At 36.4% G+C, this 14,029-nt stretch overlaps 1 protein-coding gene across 1 annotated transcript in view; it reads left to right on the top strand.

The window, feature by feature from the left end:
* The window catches only part of LOC109830402 (uncharacterized protein At5g03900, chloroplastic-like), a 9,311-nt gene extending 3,198 nt beyond the window's left edge, over positions 1 to 6,113 (top strand). Inside the window, 10 exon segments of the mRNA XM_020397659.1 lie at positions 39 to 108; positions 202 to 267; positions 3,066 to 3,155; positions 3,327 to 3,398; positions 3,634 to 3,711; positions 3,714 to 3,775; positions 4,003 to 4,089; positions 4,174 to 4,237; positions 4,917 to 5,060; positions 5,543 to 6,113. Coding sequence (XP_020253248.1) covers positions 39 to 108; positions 202 to 267; positions 3,066 to 3,155; positions 3,327 to 3,398; positions 3,634 to 3,711; positions 3,714 to 3,775; positions 4,003 to 4,089; positions 4,174 to 4,237; positions 4,917 to 5,060; positions 5,543 to 5,686 — 877 coding nt within the window. The 3' untranslated portion in view covers positions 5,687 to 6,113.

Genomic DNA, 14,029 nt, shown 5'->3' on the forward strand with positions numbered 1-14,029 from the left:
TATGTAGATTATGTATCTAAGATTACTGTCATTTGCAGGTACTGGGATCCATACTACTACAGGAGGCAGCAAATCAGAAAAAATGATGGAATGAACTTTATTGAATCTGTAATATGAAAGGGTTGAATGATTTGTTCAATACTTCAGCATATTCTTCCTTTAAAAATAGCGATAATTTTACATATTTCATGTTTCCTTCAGGTTTTTTCATTTGTGTTTGGTGACGGAGATCCAAATCAAGGACTTGAAGAGGAGAGGTGGAAACTGGTATCAAATGCGTTTTCGACATTCCTCGTTGTAGATAGTTGTTTTTCTTGTTCCAAGCATATTCCATATCGTGTTTTTGCTTGTTTAGTGTAGGTTTTCTTAAGAGTCATGATACATGGTACAATATCTAAATGATATAATAGATAGAAGAGAAAAATCCAGGCAACATATAATCCGTTAAATACAGGTGCATATTGCATTTCAAAAAGGTGCAAGTCACATCTTTCTCGCAGTCGACTGTTTGAAGTTTATTTTGTTGTTTTGGAGCAGGTTTTCATACTGGTATATTGTCGGAAAATTTTATTAAATTACCAGTACTTTGCAGCGGTTTGAATTAATTCTCCCTACCCCACCAACTCCCAAATTTGTTTATCGTGTTGGTTGATGCTCATCTTGTGTGTCAACCTCATTATGAATTATGCTGATAAGTTACTTTGATACGCCATACATCAATGGAGTTCCCTCTTATCATGAAGCATTATTGTGTAATTTTAATGTGGTCCCCCAACCCTACCCTACCCCTCCGCGCACTTTGCAACACCCTTGTTTATACCTATATTTATTTAGTCTGATTCTGTGAAATGATATTTGGTTTTGTTTCTCTTCACGGCTTCTATCGGTCAGGGAAAGCATATACCAACAATGCTTGATCTTGTCATCCTCATTAGGTTGTTCGTCAAAATTAACATGTTGTTCCCATCATTGGTACTTATTAAATATTCATAATAGGATTTGTTTATATATTTTAAAAATTGCACAAAGATCTGCCTTATCTAGTCGGTAGTATGAGTTTAGAGCAGATCCCTATGGCATTGATAATTAAATATGCAGAATAGTTTTTTTCTTTCGTTCTTTTTGTTTTGGGGGCGGGGTTTCAAGATACAACCACCATACTATACAGTAATAAAAAAGCAACTATGTAATCACTGATTATTTGTTTTTCAATAAATAAATTTTGATTATTCCTTCCTCTCTTCAGATTATCAATGAATACAAGAAAATAGCCAATGGTCTCGGTTGATGATATTAATGATAAACCAAAGAATACCAACTTTGAATCATTGCACAATTACTAGGACCCAGTGATCCAATTGTTGGTATCATTTGGTGCGCACACTAAATGTCATGGATGAGAGCAGCAAATAATTCCTCCATGAATACACTCGTTCACAATAAATGGAGCTAATAACTACATATTGCAAAAAAGGGAACTAAAGTTATAGAAACAAACTTAGCTTATCACCTCCTCCATTTGTATCCCAGTTGGTCCATTTTGCAAAATAGGAAGGGGGGGGGGGGGCAAAAGATCACATGTTAAAAAACTCTTCAAAGAGTTGCAACTATCTTGCAAATTAATCCCTACGGAAGCAACATTGCAATGTTCCAAATGACATTAAAAAACTCAGACCTTGAGCAAGATCTGCCCAGTATTCTAATGAGCATTGATCAACCCCCCATGATCGATAGCTATTTTATCTCCGGCGCGGGGGCAGTGGCATAGTGATGAATATCGGTAGGACGGTCCAAAAAATAACTAAACATGATTATGTAATTTTTTTCACACTTGATTAGCATTTAAGCTTTATTACATAACAAGACTTTTAAAATCATATTTCCAATTACACTATAGTCTTTTAGTAGCATTCTTCTTTCCTTCATTTCTTGAAACTATTTCATGACCATCACAATTGATGGTGTTGGTCGTGTTCACCCTCAACCCCGATAGTACAAGATACGTAGATTAATTTACGATATTGTTCCTTGATTGAGTCGCCCTCACTCCCGGTGGTAGAAGATACTCAGTTTCCTCTAAGAAATCATTTTATGACTATAGCATGATAAAATATATGCATATCTAAAATTTTAAGTAAGGGATATAGGTTAGTTACAATTTATTAAATTATTGATTTTAAAGCCCTCAAAATTTTGTCAAAAGAAACCCAACAGGAATGATTTTGTTTGACAAAGTTTTGGCTTTTGAGGGCTTTAAATCTTAACCTTTTAATTTAATAAATTTCAACTAATCTATACTCCTTGTTTCTTTAAAATTTCCAAGGTGAGGCCAAGGACCCCTTGGCCCCCATATACGTCCGCCACGGCGTGGAATTGTGAAGAGAGTTGGATAAAAATTCAGAAAATTTCATGCTTTGTCTTGTTATAATATCACCGGATTTGTTATGAGTCTGTTGATTTTTGCCTTTATAGTGCCCACTGTAGTGCATTATGTTGAAATCATTTCATTGTAATAACAAATGTTGTAGGCTTGACTTGAACAAAGTATTCCTTACTACCTGTTGCCTGTGTACTTCTATTTGGAAGCCGTACCCATACCTTACACATACCCATACCCCTACCCAAACTTCTTTGATACTTCTTGAATATATGCATACATTTGTTCGAGCATATACTCAATTATATACATGTTTTAATTTAGAACACTCATTGTACACTTCTTGGATGTATATTCCATACTTCACATCTATTTTTAATATATTGATCTTATATAAATGAAAAACAATATTCATTTTATGTAAATTATTAATTTTAATACATATAATTATATAAAATATGTAACATACATATTTATAGCCGTGTCCCCATACCCTACCTTTTACAAATTTGCCGTGTCCCATACCCGTACTCATGCAACTTAGCTTACTACTAACTAGGACCCTAGCCTTGATTTTTGAACAAAATATTCTATTTTTGGTCAGCATCTTTGTGTGCCAACATTTATAACCAAAGAAATCTATAATCTTTTCTTTTCTTGCATTAAGCTTTTAAGCCTGTTCTGGCAGATTGGACAATATATTGCCTCAAAAGGTGGCGTTGTCACTGCTGAGGAGCTTGCTCCATATCTGGATGTTATGCCTATAGAAGACAAAAAGGTGTGCAAACTGTTTCTCCTAGTTACCGTATCATAAACATGAACGGTTGTTATATCTTTTCTACTGAGAATTTATGTCTAAATACTTCTATGTATGTACCTCATAACATTCAGCTGAATTTCTTTTCATGGTACTGGTTTTTAATATTAACTTATTCCTTCCTCTGTACAGGAGCAGGATGTTGATTCATACGTCTTACCTGTATTATTACGCTTCGATGGGCATCCAGAAGTGGATGATGAGGTTTGTGAATATTCTTGCCAATATTTGAAGTATAAAAGGGCATGAAACCAGTAAGCATGAATGTGGACTCACATGAAAGTGATACGCTTCTACATTATCTCTGCCATCACTAGCTCCAATATTTTGTCTTACCTGTTTGATAGACATGAAAAGAGGACTATTATTACTAGCATAGAACTATCTTTGTTGACTAGGATGTACACTTTTCTCACAGTATATCTTATTCTTATTGTAGGGAAACATCCTATATTGCTTTCCATCCTTGCAGCGTACTGCTTCATCCCAAAGGGTTGGGCGAAAGGAATATGTAGGGAAAAGTGGGCTGAGTGGGTTGATGGAGTTGGGAAGTATCTTGAGGAGAAGAAATGGTCCTTCAGGTTAGTATTTGTATGTACCATCTTTGCTTTAGAAATCTTTAAATGTTCCTTCAGGTTAATTTTAGTATTCACCATCATTCCATTTTAGTATTGACCATCATTCCACGAAATTATTCTGCAACCTTTATGCTGTGATTAGCCGCTATAATTCATAGAGATTTCTTTTAAATTTGTAAGTGGATTACCTTAAGTGTTCTATTTCATCTCATAAAACTTGTGTTTTGCAGTAAAGCTGGATCATCGCAGAAAGGAATGGTTATAGGACTGGGAGCACTCAATCTTTTTGGAGTTGTTGTTCTGGGCAGCATGTTAAAGTACTGAATTTGTTGTCCTACTATTACTTATTATTCTGTCTTTCTTTTATATCTAGTAATTACTCTTGGTGTTTTAAATTGAAGGAACACTGCAATAGCACCCGCTGGCTTTATTTCTTTTGTTGCTGACATATTTCCTCTACTCCAGGTAGGTTTAGTTGCCATATTAAATCAATGTAATCTCCTACCACTGTCATATTCCAAAATATTTCTAATACTAACTGTATCATTGGTGTTCTGATTGTCTTAGTTACTTTCTTTTTGAATACTCGTTGACAAATTACTGTGCACAGAAATTTGACTGCCCTCAGCAGCATGCATCTCACAAGGGCTTCATCCTTATTGATTCATGAAATGAGAATTCATTTGTTTTCTATAGCACCCTTTTCATCTCGTAATAAATCCTTGCATCTTGTTCTGCACAAGAAATGAATGTCTTGTTATTTCATATCAAAAGCGAATCACATTTTGTTCCAAAATTTTGTAAACAACCTCTTTAAATCTTCCATACCATTCTTATTATTCTTCTCATGTTTGCAACATTTTGGAACACCCCACCACCAACACCACCAGAAAGAGGAGGGGGAAAACAAACCAAACACATGCACAAACAGTGGTTATGAATCTATAAATCAAATTTCACTCTTATGCAAGTGTAACTCATTTCAGAAATGCATGCTGACTGTACAAAATCCTAGGAATAATTAGATTTGTTGTGGCTGTAACCAATATTAGTACATTCTTTATAAAATAAGTACCTTACAATTCTTGTATACTTGGCATCTTTTTAGTTCTATTCATATCATCAAGACAACCTTTATTCTCAGGTCTATGCTGCTTCGTTCTTTGCAATACCCTTGTTCCGATGGTTCCTCTTGCGTAAAAGGAATGCAGATATTGAAAAACGCAATCTGGGTAGAAAACAACAAGCTCGAGCCCTTGAATTGCCTGATTCATCTCTCAGAAGGAAGGTAATTTTATGGATTTTGGTTAGGAAGATGTTTACATTCTACTTTTTCTTTTTCTTTGTTTAGAAGGATAAGAGCCTTGGCTCAAATTTATTTAAAGAGTAAGTAAAGTAATATGGGACCCGGAGAAGTACATATATAACAGATAGAAGAGAGCTTACGACTTAAAGAAGTATTCAAGTGGATAAAAGCCACCAATTACATGGTTGGTATGAGTGCCGAAATACAGTAAGTAGAGTTAAATTATGGATAGTATCCATCGAGTTGAACATGCTACCTGCTTTTATATTGCTCATAACCAAACACAATGAACTGTGGTTCTACAACCGCAATACTCTGGAAGTGATTGGTTCATCTTCACATTTGGCACATTTTGGTAGAATTTTGATTATGTGTGCATAATTGCATAGTTTCCAGTCTAAAATGGCCTATATAATTTTAGAGTAAAGATAATTCTCTTGTAACCTTTGCACTTTGTTTATCAGCTTTCCAGCGCTAGAGAGATGGCACGTCGAACTGTTATTGGTTCAGAGAGGATAGTCTACAGTACAGAAAAAGATGTTTCAGACCAAGATTTTGAGGCTAGAGAATGGGATCGGAGATTCAGAGAACTTGAGAGATCGGATTGATGACAACACTGTTTTATCCTTCATATCATCAAACTATCTTTGCTGCTGCTGCCCCATAATACCCTAACCAGGAAGTGTGCTGGTTACTGAAGGCGTAAATCAGAAAGCAGCAGGGCTTCACTCTCCATTTGTACAATTTCTGTTAATATCACCATAATTTTATCAACAGACAGCTGCTGGCTGCCAGGGCACTTCCAGACATTGACAAAGACACTGCGGTCAGTTTTTTGCACATGGCTCGGGTTGTTGTAGAAATGTTTCACTTTTGTACGCGCTATTGTTGTAATAATTTCTTTAAGTTCTAATGTTATTCTTAAGGTAGCTATCATTTTCGACTTTTTTTCTCAAATGAGAACTAGGATTCTTAACACCTGTAATAAAAAGCAAAAAACCGAGTATAGAGAAGAGAAAAGATGATATCTTTGAAGGGGGGCTCCGGTAATGGGTAAGAGGTTTTCTTTTTTTCGTTGTATTTTCTAAAGGAAATCATCCCTCCTTTTATAGGGGCTAACCCACTATCTCCACCCCCCTTCAGTTCCGCCCCATAAGAGATTTCCTCTCAACAAACCATTCCACGTTCCCACGTTTCTCTCAACAGAGAAACAAACGTTGATTTGGTCACCATTAGACCGAGTCTATGCAACATCTCCCACTTGACCAAATTAACCAAGTGGCATGTCTCTCACTATCCGTGAGATCAGATGTTTCTGCTTACTATTACTCCCACTATCCGTAGAGAGTAACTCTTATTTCATTATTCATGAAATTTTACTTAAACTTATTTATTCCTAAGTCCCATCAAACTTACATGTTTGATAAAAGATTCCGCTGGTATTCCTTTTGTCAAAGGATCAGCAATCATATCTGTAGTAGGGATATAAGTCACTTTGACTTCTCCCTTTTCTACAATATCTCGAATATAGTGATACTGGATCTCAATATGTTTTCCTTTGGAGCTATTCGCGCCACTATTGATTAAGCTAATTGCTGCTTGATTATCACAATAAATATCAATAGGTCCTTCTAACAAATTGAGATCAAGATCAATCAAAAACCGTCTTATCCAGACAGCATGTGTAGTTGCCATACTGCAAGCTATATATTCAGCTTCTTGCGTATATCTAGCAACACACCCTTATTTCTTGCTACTCCAAGAAACAGCTCCTCCTCCAAAGATAAATAAGTGTCCCGAAGTGGACTTTCCATCATCTTTATCACCTCCGAAATCAGCATCGGAATAACCGAGGAGTTCAAGCGAATCAGCTTGATAAACTAATCTATGAGTCAATGTACCTCTGATATACTTCATAATCCTTTTAACAGCTTCCCAATGTGCTGGTCCTGGATTACTTTGATATCTACTGACTAGACTCACAGCATAAGCTATATCAGGTCTGGTGCACAACATTGCATACATCAAGCTTCCAATTGCTTGAGCATAAGGAACATCTAATGGCTTCTGCCCCTCTCCAGGGCTTTGCTCTTTACATAATCTCTTTCCCATAACCAACGGAGTTGGTGCCGGATTGGAATTCTCCATTCCAAACCTTTTAAGAACTGATCTTAAATATTTTTCTTGGTTTAAACTTAGCATTCTAGACTTTCTATCTCGAATTATTTGAATTCCAAGAATATATGATGCATCTCCCATGTCTTTCATCTCAAACTTTTCGCTGAGATCTGCCTTGGTTTTATTCAACATTTCTATGTCATTTCCAGCGAGCAATATATCATCCACATATAAGGATAATATAGTAAACTTGCTCCCACTTTTCAAGACATATACACAATTATCTAATTTATTTTGAATAAAACCAAGTTTAGTAACTGCATCATGAAATTTGAGATACCATTGTCTAGAAGACTGTTTTAAACCATATAGAGATTTCATTAATTTGTAAACTTTATGTTCCTGTTCTTTCACCTGAAAACCTTCAGGTTGTTGCATATATATTGCTTCCTTCAACTCTCCGTTAAGGAATGCAGTTTTAACATCCATTTGGAATAACTCCAAATCAAGATATGCAACAATAGCCAAAATAATTCTAATGGATGCAAATTTAGCTACAGGAGAATACGTCTCCTGAAAATCTATTCCTGCCTTCTGGTTATAACCTTTGGCAACTAACCGTGCTTTGAATTTATCAATAGATCCATCAACACGATATTTCTTTTTGAGCACCCATTTGCATCCTATGGCTTTCCTATTTTCTGGTAGATCACATAACTCCCATACCTTATTCTTTTCTATGGAATCAAGTTCTTCTCTCATAGATTCTAGCCATGAAGCTGATTCATGCGATTTCATCGCATCAGAAAAAGTTAAGGGATCTTGTTCTTCTATATTTGTATCTACCGAAAAACAGGATGACTCACATGAATACAAATAGTAATCATCCATCCATGAAGGTTGTGTTCTTGGTCTTTTGTTGCCTACAACCGGTTGATTAGGTACATTATTTTCCATAGGTATTTCATCATTTTCAAGGTTAGGTTCATTCACAATATCAGGGTCATTAGTGGGAACAACACTGTAATAATCATCATCTATTACAGTTAGAGGTTCTGTTTCCTCTTGAACTTGTTCCTCTTCCTCTAGATTCTCTAGAAATGTAGCATCTCTGCTTTCAATGACACCTTTTTCTTTATTGTAGAACTTATAACCTTTTGACTTTTCTGAATACCCTATGAATCTACACTTTATTGTTTTAAAATCCAACTTATCTCTAAGTTGACATGGAATGAGAACATGGGCTATAGATCCCCACTTCCTGAGATGACTCAAATTAGGTTTCCTCCCATTCCATAATTCATAAGGTGTAGATATAACTGATTTGGTGGGAATTCTATTTAAAATGTAGTTTGCAGTTAACAATGCTTCTCCCCAAAAGTTTTTAGAGAGACCAGAATGAGACAACATGCATCTAACTACATTTAATAATGTTCTGTTTTTTCTTTCAGCAACACCATTCTGTTATGGCGTATACGGCATTGTTGTATGCCTTTTAATTCCATGCTGAATACAATAACTTTCAAATTCTTTAGAATTATATTCTCCACCTCTATCAGTTCTCAGAATTTTGATTTTCAATCCAAGTTGATTTTCAACTTCTGTCTTATATCTCTTAAAGCAGTCAAAAGCTTCTAATTTTCTGGATATAAGATAGACGTGTGCAAACTTGGAATAATCATCTATAAAAGTAATAAAATATTCTTTATTACTATGAGTTTTGACACTTAGGGGACCACAAATATCCGAGTGTATCAACCCTAAAAGTTCATTGGCTCTATGTCCGCCAACAAAAGGTTTTCTAGTCATTTTACCAGTTAAACAATGTTCACATGGTGGCAATTGAACATTAGATAGTGCAGGAAGCAAGTTCATTCTGATAATTTCTTTCATTTTTGAAATACTAGCATGTCCTAGTCTAGAATGCCACAATTCAGATTCAGAAATATAACAGGACAAGTAGTTCAAATTCGAAATTTTATTATCAGAATTATTACAAACTACTGGAAGAATGCATAATTCATGCTCGGGCACATATTTACCCATAGCATACACTTCATTATTCTTGCCTATAGAAACTATGTTATTATAGAACCTTACTTCCAGTCCTTTCTTCATCAAGCTGGGAACAGAGATCAGATTGCGTCGAATTCCTGGCGCATAGAACACATCTTTGAGGACAAGAATACTGTCCCCAAGATCCAATCTATACGAACCAATACCTTCTACATCGAGATAGGTATTATTTCCCATATAGATTCTCTGTTCTCCTTTCTTCAGCTCGGTGAATTCTACGACTCCATTCTTGTCCTTTGCGATATGCCTAGTCGCACCGGAGTCGATCCACCAACCACTGATATCCGTCATCACAGCATTACATTCCGTCACACCGACGAATTCTCTTTTGCTAGTACCCCCTTGTTCTGGATGCTTATAGCCTCCCTTATTCTCCTGCTTTTCACCTTGTGGGCAATTGGGTTTGAAATGCCCGAACTTTCCACAATTGTAACAGGCTCCGCGGGGTACTTTCTTTCTCTTGAACTGCTGCGATTTCGGTCCTCGTGGTTGTGGTTTACTAGAACCAGGGTTTTTATAGCTTCCAGCATTATGCCTCTGGCGGACATAATTCAGCTCTTGCTGCACCATATTCAGTTCTGGTTCCTTCCTACTGGCTATTAAGTCCTGTTCTATCGCTAGGTGCATAGGAAGATCAGTGACAGACTTAATGGCAGGATTCATTCTTAATGGGGTGGCAGCCACAGCAAGTGAAGGGGGAAGACTATTCAAAATGGTTGCCACTTGCATTCTTTCCGGGATTTCGGTCCCAACAGTGGATAAGTCCTTAGCCATGACAATCATTTTATTTATATGCTCTACGACATTGTCTCCCTCTTGCATACGACAAGAATTATACTTATGCAAGAGTAGTTGGATGTTAACTTCAGAAGCAGTGTCGTATTTTTCTTTTATTGCATTCCACATGTCCATGGAAGTTTTATAAGTTTCAAAAACTTTGATTAAATTATCTTCCATGAACATGAGCATAAAACTATTCGCCTTTTTGTCTTTCGACTTCCACTGCTCAAACCCTTTCTTTTCTTCAGGTGTTGATTTATCAGTAAGGGTTGGAGCAGTGGTTTCGATTATATCATCAATGTTGTCATGAATAAGAGCATATCCTATTTTTCTATGCCACATATCATAATTACTGTCATTAAATTTGGGCCAGCAAACAAACACAACACTCAAAGGCCCAAAAAGAAAGCCCAAAACAATGTTAATGAAGATGTATTAATAGGAGGGCTCATGAATTTTGATGGGAAAAACTTGAAGAAAGGATTTTTGTAGGCTTGGTGTAGGACAAGAAGGAATAGGGTAGACTTTATTGTATAGGACAAAAAATGCTAGCTTGCTAACTGGATGTGGATTCAAAGAGTAAAACCGAAAAAAATATGCTAGCTGGATGTAGACATGTGAGTGGGTTTAACTTGTAAACAATAGGCCTGTGACTATGAAAAGAGAGTAAACAATAGGTGTAGGCCTGTGGCTATGAACAAAAACCAAGGCAGAGAAATAAAAGAGAGTAGGTTGTGAACACTAGGACCGAAAAATAAAAGAGTAGGCCTTTCTTCTTCAAAAAAAAATGCTGCTGGTTCTTCTTCTTCAACCTAGCTTCTCTTCTTCTTCAACAATGGTCTGGACCGATGGCTTCTCTCTACTCTTCAAAAAAAATCTTAATCCACCAGCTCTGATACCAGTGAACGAGTATAGAGAAGAGAAAAGATGATATCTTTGAAGGGGGGCTCCGGTAATGGGTAAGAGGTTTTCTTTTTTTCGTTGTATTTTCTAAAGGAAATCATCCCTCCTTTTATAGGGGCTAACCCACTATCTCCACCCCCCTTCAGTTCCACCCCATGAGAGATTTCCTCTCAACAAACCATTCCACGTTCCCACGTTTCTCTCAACAGAGAAACAAACGTTGATTTGGTCACCATTAGACCGAGTCTATGCAACAGTTTGCACAACAAAACTGTTAAATTGCATGATCATATTAATCTTGAATTGTCTGTAGCATGATATTTAGGCTGCTTGTTAATCGACCACCAAGAAGTGGTTGGACAAGCGAATTTCATATTTGTTTTATAAATGTTTTGTTTGTTCTGCGTTTGAAGAGATTTACTGATATAAACCCTAAACTAGCTTTGAGCTAAACTGTCATGCAGGCTGCCATTTGTAGTAAGCATCAAGAGGGTTTAAAGAGGGTTTACTAGGTCAGTAAGCTGCCTATGTGTAGTATGCCAAGGTTTCAGTTTCGACTCTCAAGAGGTGCACTTACAGGAATTTATTTTCCTCGTATACCCGACGTCCCAAGGCTGTGCATTGACGGTGTCCCTTAGCCGTGCCATGGGATTTGATATCCATGGCTCGAAGAATCGTGAGGAAGTTCCCTAATCAAACAAAAAAAATCAGGAAGGTTTTCTCAGCTTACATCTGAAAACCTTTTTCTCAAAACCTTCACGCGATTGGAGAAATTACAAAACAAGATAAATTTAAGATCATGAAAGAATATCCTCCCATTAGAGAAATAAAGAATGCATCCTTGAGATGATGGAAAAGATGGCTCATAGGCCTGGTTAGTGGCCCATGATCTTACTGCTGTATATTGACCGCAATAAAAAATGAAAAGGGATGGAAAACCTCAGAGCTCATGCCATTCTACAATCACAAGAAAGACGAACAAAATAGAATTATGCCAAAGGCTCAGACGCAAATCTTTTAGAGCAGCTTATGTGCTTATTCAATGACAAAGAAACAGTTCATGCATAAACTGTAACAAGTTAGAAACATTTCAAGCTCTCGGAAAACTCTAGCTCAAAGCTCATCATTCAGATTGCCTTTGTCCCAAATACAGAAATATCCTCATACCTCTTCTGCAGAAAACAACAAAGAACCAAAGATTAGCGAGCCAACAGGAATTAGAAAATTAAACATTCACGAGACTAAAAGAGGAGAATTCCCAGTAGAATTAAGCTAAATTTCACATTGCAAAGCCTCTAGTTTCGCATACGATACGAGGGTGTTAGAATTTTGTGGCCCATATTTCCCACTATTTTGTAACTACCCACATTTTGCAAAACCACCTTTAGTGGTCAAGTTAACTTTCTCACGTTTTTGTTAGTTTAAGAAAATATTCATGTTTTATTTAGTTACATAACTAATCATGTTTTTATGCCTAATTCCTATTGGTCAATTAAGACAACTACTCATGTTGATGGATGGAGTATGAGTATTTCTCTATTTAAAGACTTGGTCCTCTCTCTACCTATGAGTGTGAAAATTTCTCTCCATCAAACAAATTTTCGGAATATTTTAAGAGGGTTGAGAGAGAGAAACGCAAGTCTTCAAGGTTGTACATCTTTGAATCAATTTCTCTTCAAGTTTCAAATCATGGATCAAGGTACGTTTTCCTTAATTAGTTGTTCATAGTGATAATCATTTGTTCTAAGATCTTGGCATTATGATGATTAAATCAAAATGAAGTTTGATTTGCTTAAGAGTTATGTTTACATGGGATCCAGAGATGTTATGTTGCTATATACAGTAAATATTCTCAACCCCATTGGGTCCAACTGAATGATACAATGGTCAGGACAACGCTCATCGCTCAGCATTATACATCAAAAAGCATGCAAAACATTCCATCAAATGGAAGATGCGAAAAACAATCAAGTTCCGAACTGTATTTCTTGCTCTTTTTTCCTTTACTCTTCATGAATGTTATGTATCTATTTTCTGTTGGGACAAACCCGGGGCCCGATAGAGCAGGGTCGTAGTGAATAATAGTGTGGAAATAATAAAATTGAAAACACAGATTTTTACGTGGAAAACCCCTAAATAAATTTGGGGTAAAAACCACCGGCAGAACTATGAGTAAAATTTAGGAGTTACAATTTCTCTTTATAAGGAGAATCCCCTCCCCCCTCCCAGCCGTTTGCTACTAGGATGACCTCAACTTAAGGCTAGGGTGGCTATATGTAGGTGATTTTGTGATAGGTGTGCATTGTTGCTACAGTAACGATTGGTGGGTCAGTGGTTGGTAGTTATTGTAGCAGGTAGATAGTTACTATTACTTTCCAACAATCTCAGTTGTAAACAATCTTAGCCTTCAACATTTTATCGGCTTAATAAATTTGCCGGGCATTTTGTCCCTGTTACTCAAAAAGCAAAATCGTGTAGAGGATCAGGTATGCGGATCTTGCAAACACCAATAGATGAAAGGAAGATCACATCAAAATGTTAATGTAGTAAATTCATGGCTTGGAACGAGTATTTTCTTCTGCCTAGGCATTTGCATATGAAAGAAGGTAACAGTGGTAGACATCATATTGTTCCAATAGTATTCCAATTTGGATTTTAGGTAAAGAGGATAAACCACCAGATTATTACATCATTATAAAGTTATACGGGAAAAAGAAAAGAAGAATTAAAGGACAAGAAAGCAAATTTTCTCTTTAAAACAATTGTCATACCAAAAATATGATACTAAGTTTATTTCGAGATTTCCTCGTTTCATCATTCCGTTTGTAGGAATAGCGAGCGAGGTTGATACAATCTCCACTGATTGAGGAGATGTAACAGGATGTTTCAGCCAATAGTCATAGTGATTAAGTGCTACAGTTGATGAGGAAAGTGAATTGGAGTAACAGTCAGCAAGAATAACATGGATTATTTGGCTATATACCCCCAAAATCTTCCAATTGCATATTTACCCCATAAATCTTCATAATTGCCAATATACCCTTAAATCTTCATAATTGCCAATATAACCCCCA

The sequence above is a fragment of the Asparagus officinalis genome, chromosome 2, assembly GCF_001876935.1.
Source record: "Asparagus officinalis chromosome 2, Aspof.V1, whole genome shotgun sequence".
Lineage (NCBI taxonomy): Eukaryota > Viridiplantae > Streptophyta > Magnoliopsida > Asparagales > Asparagaceae > Asparagus > Asparagus officinalis.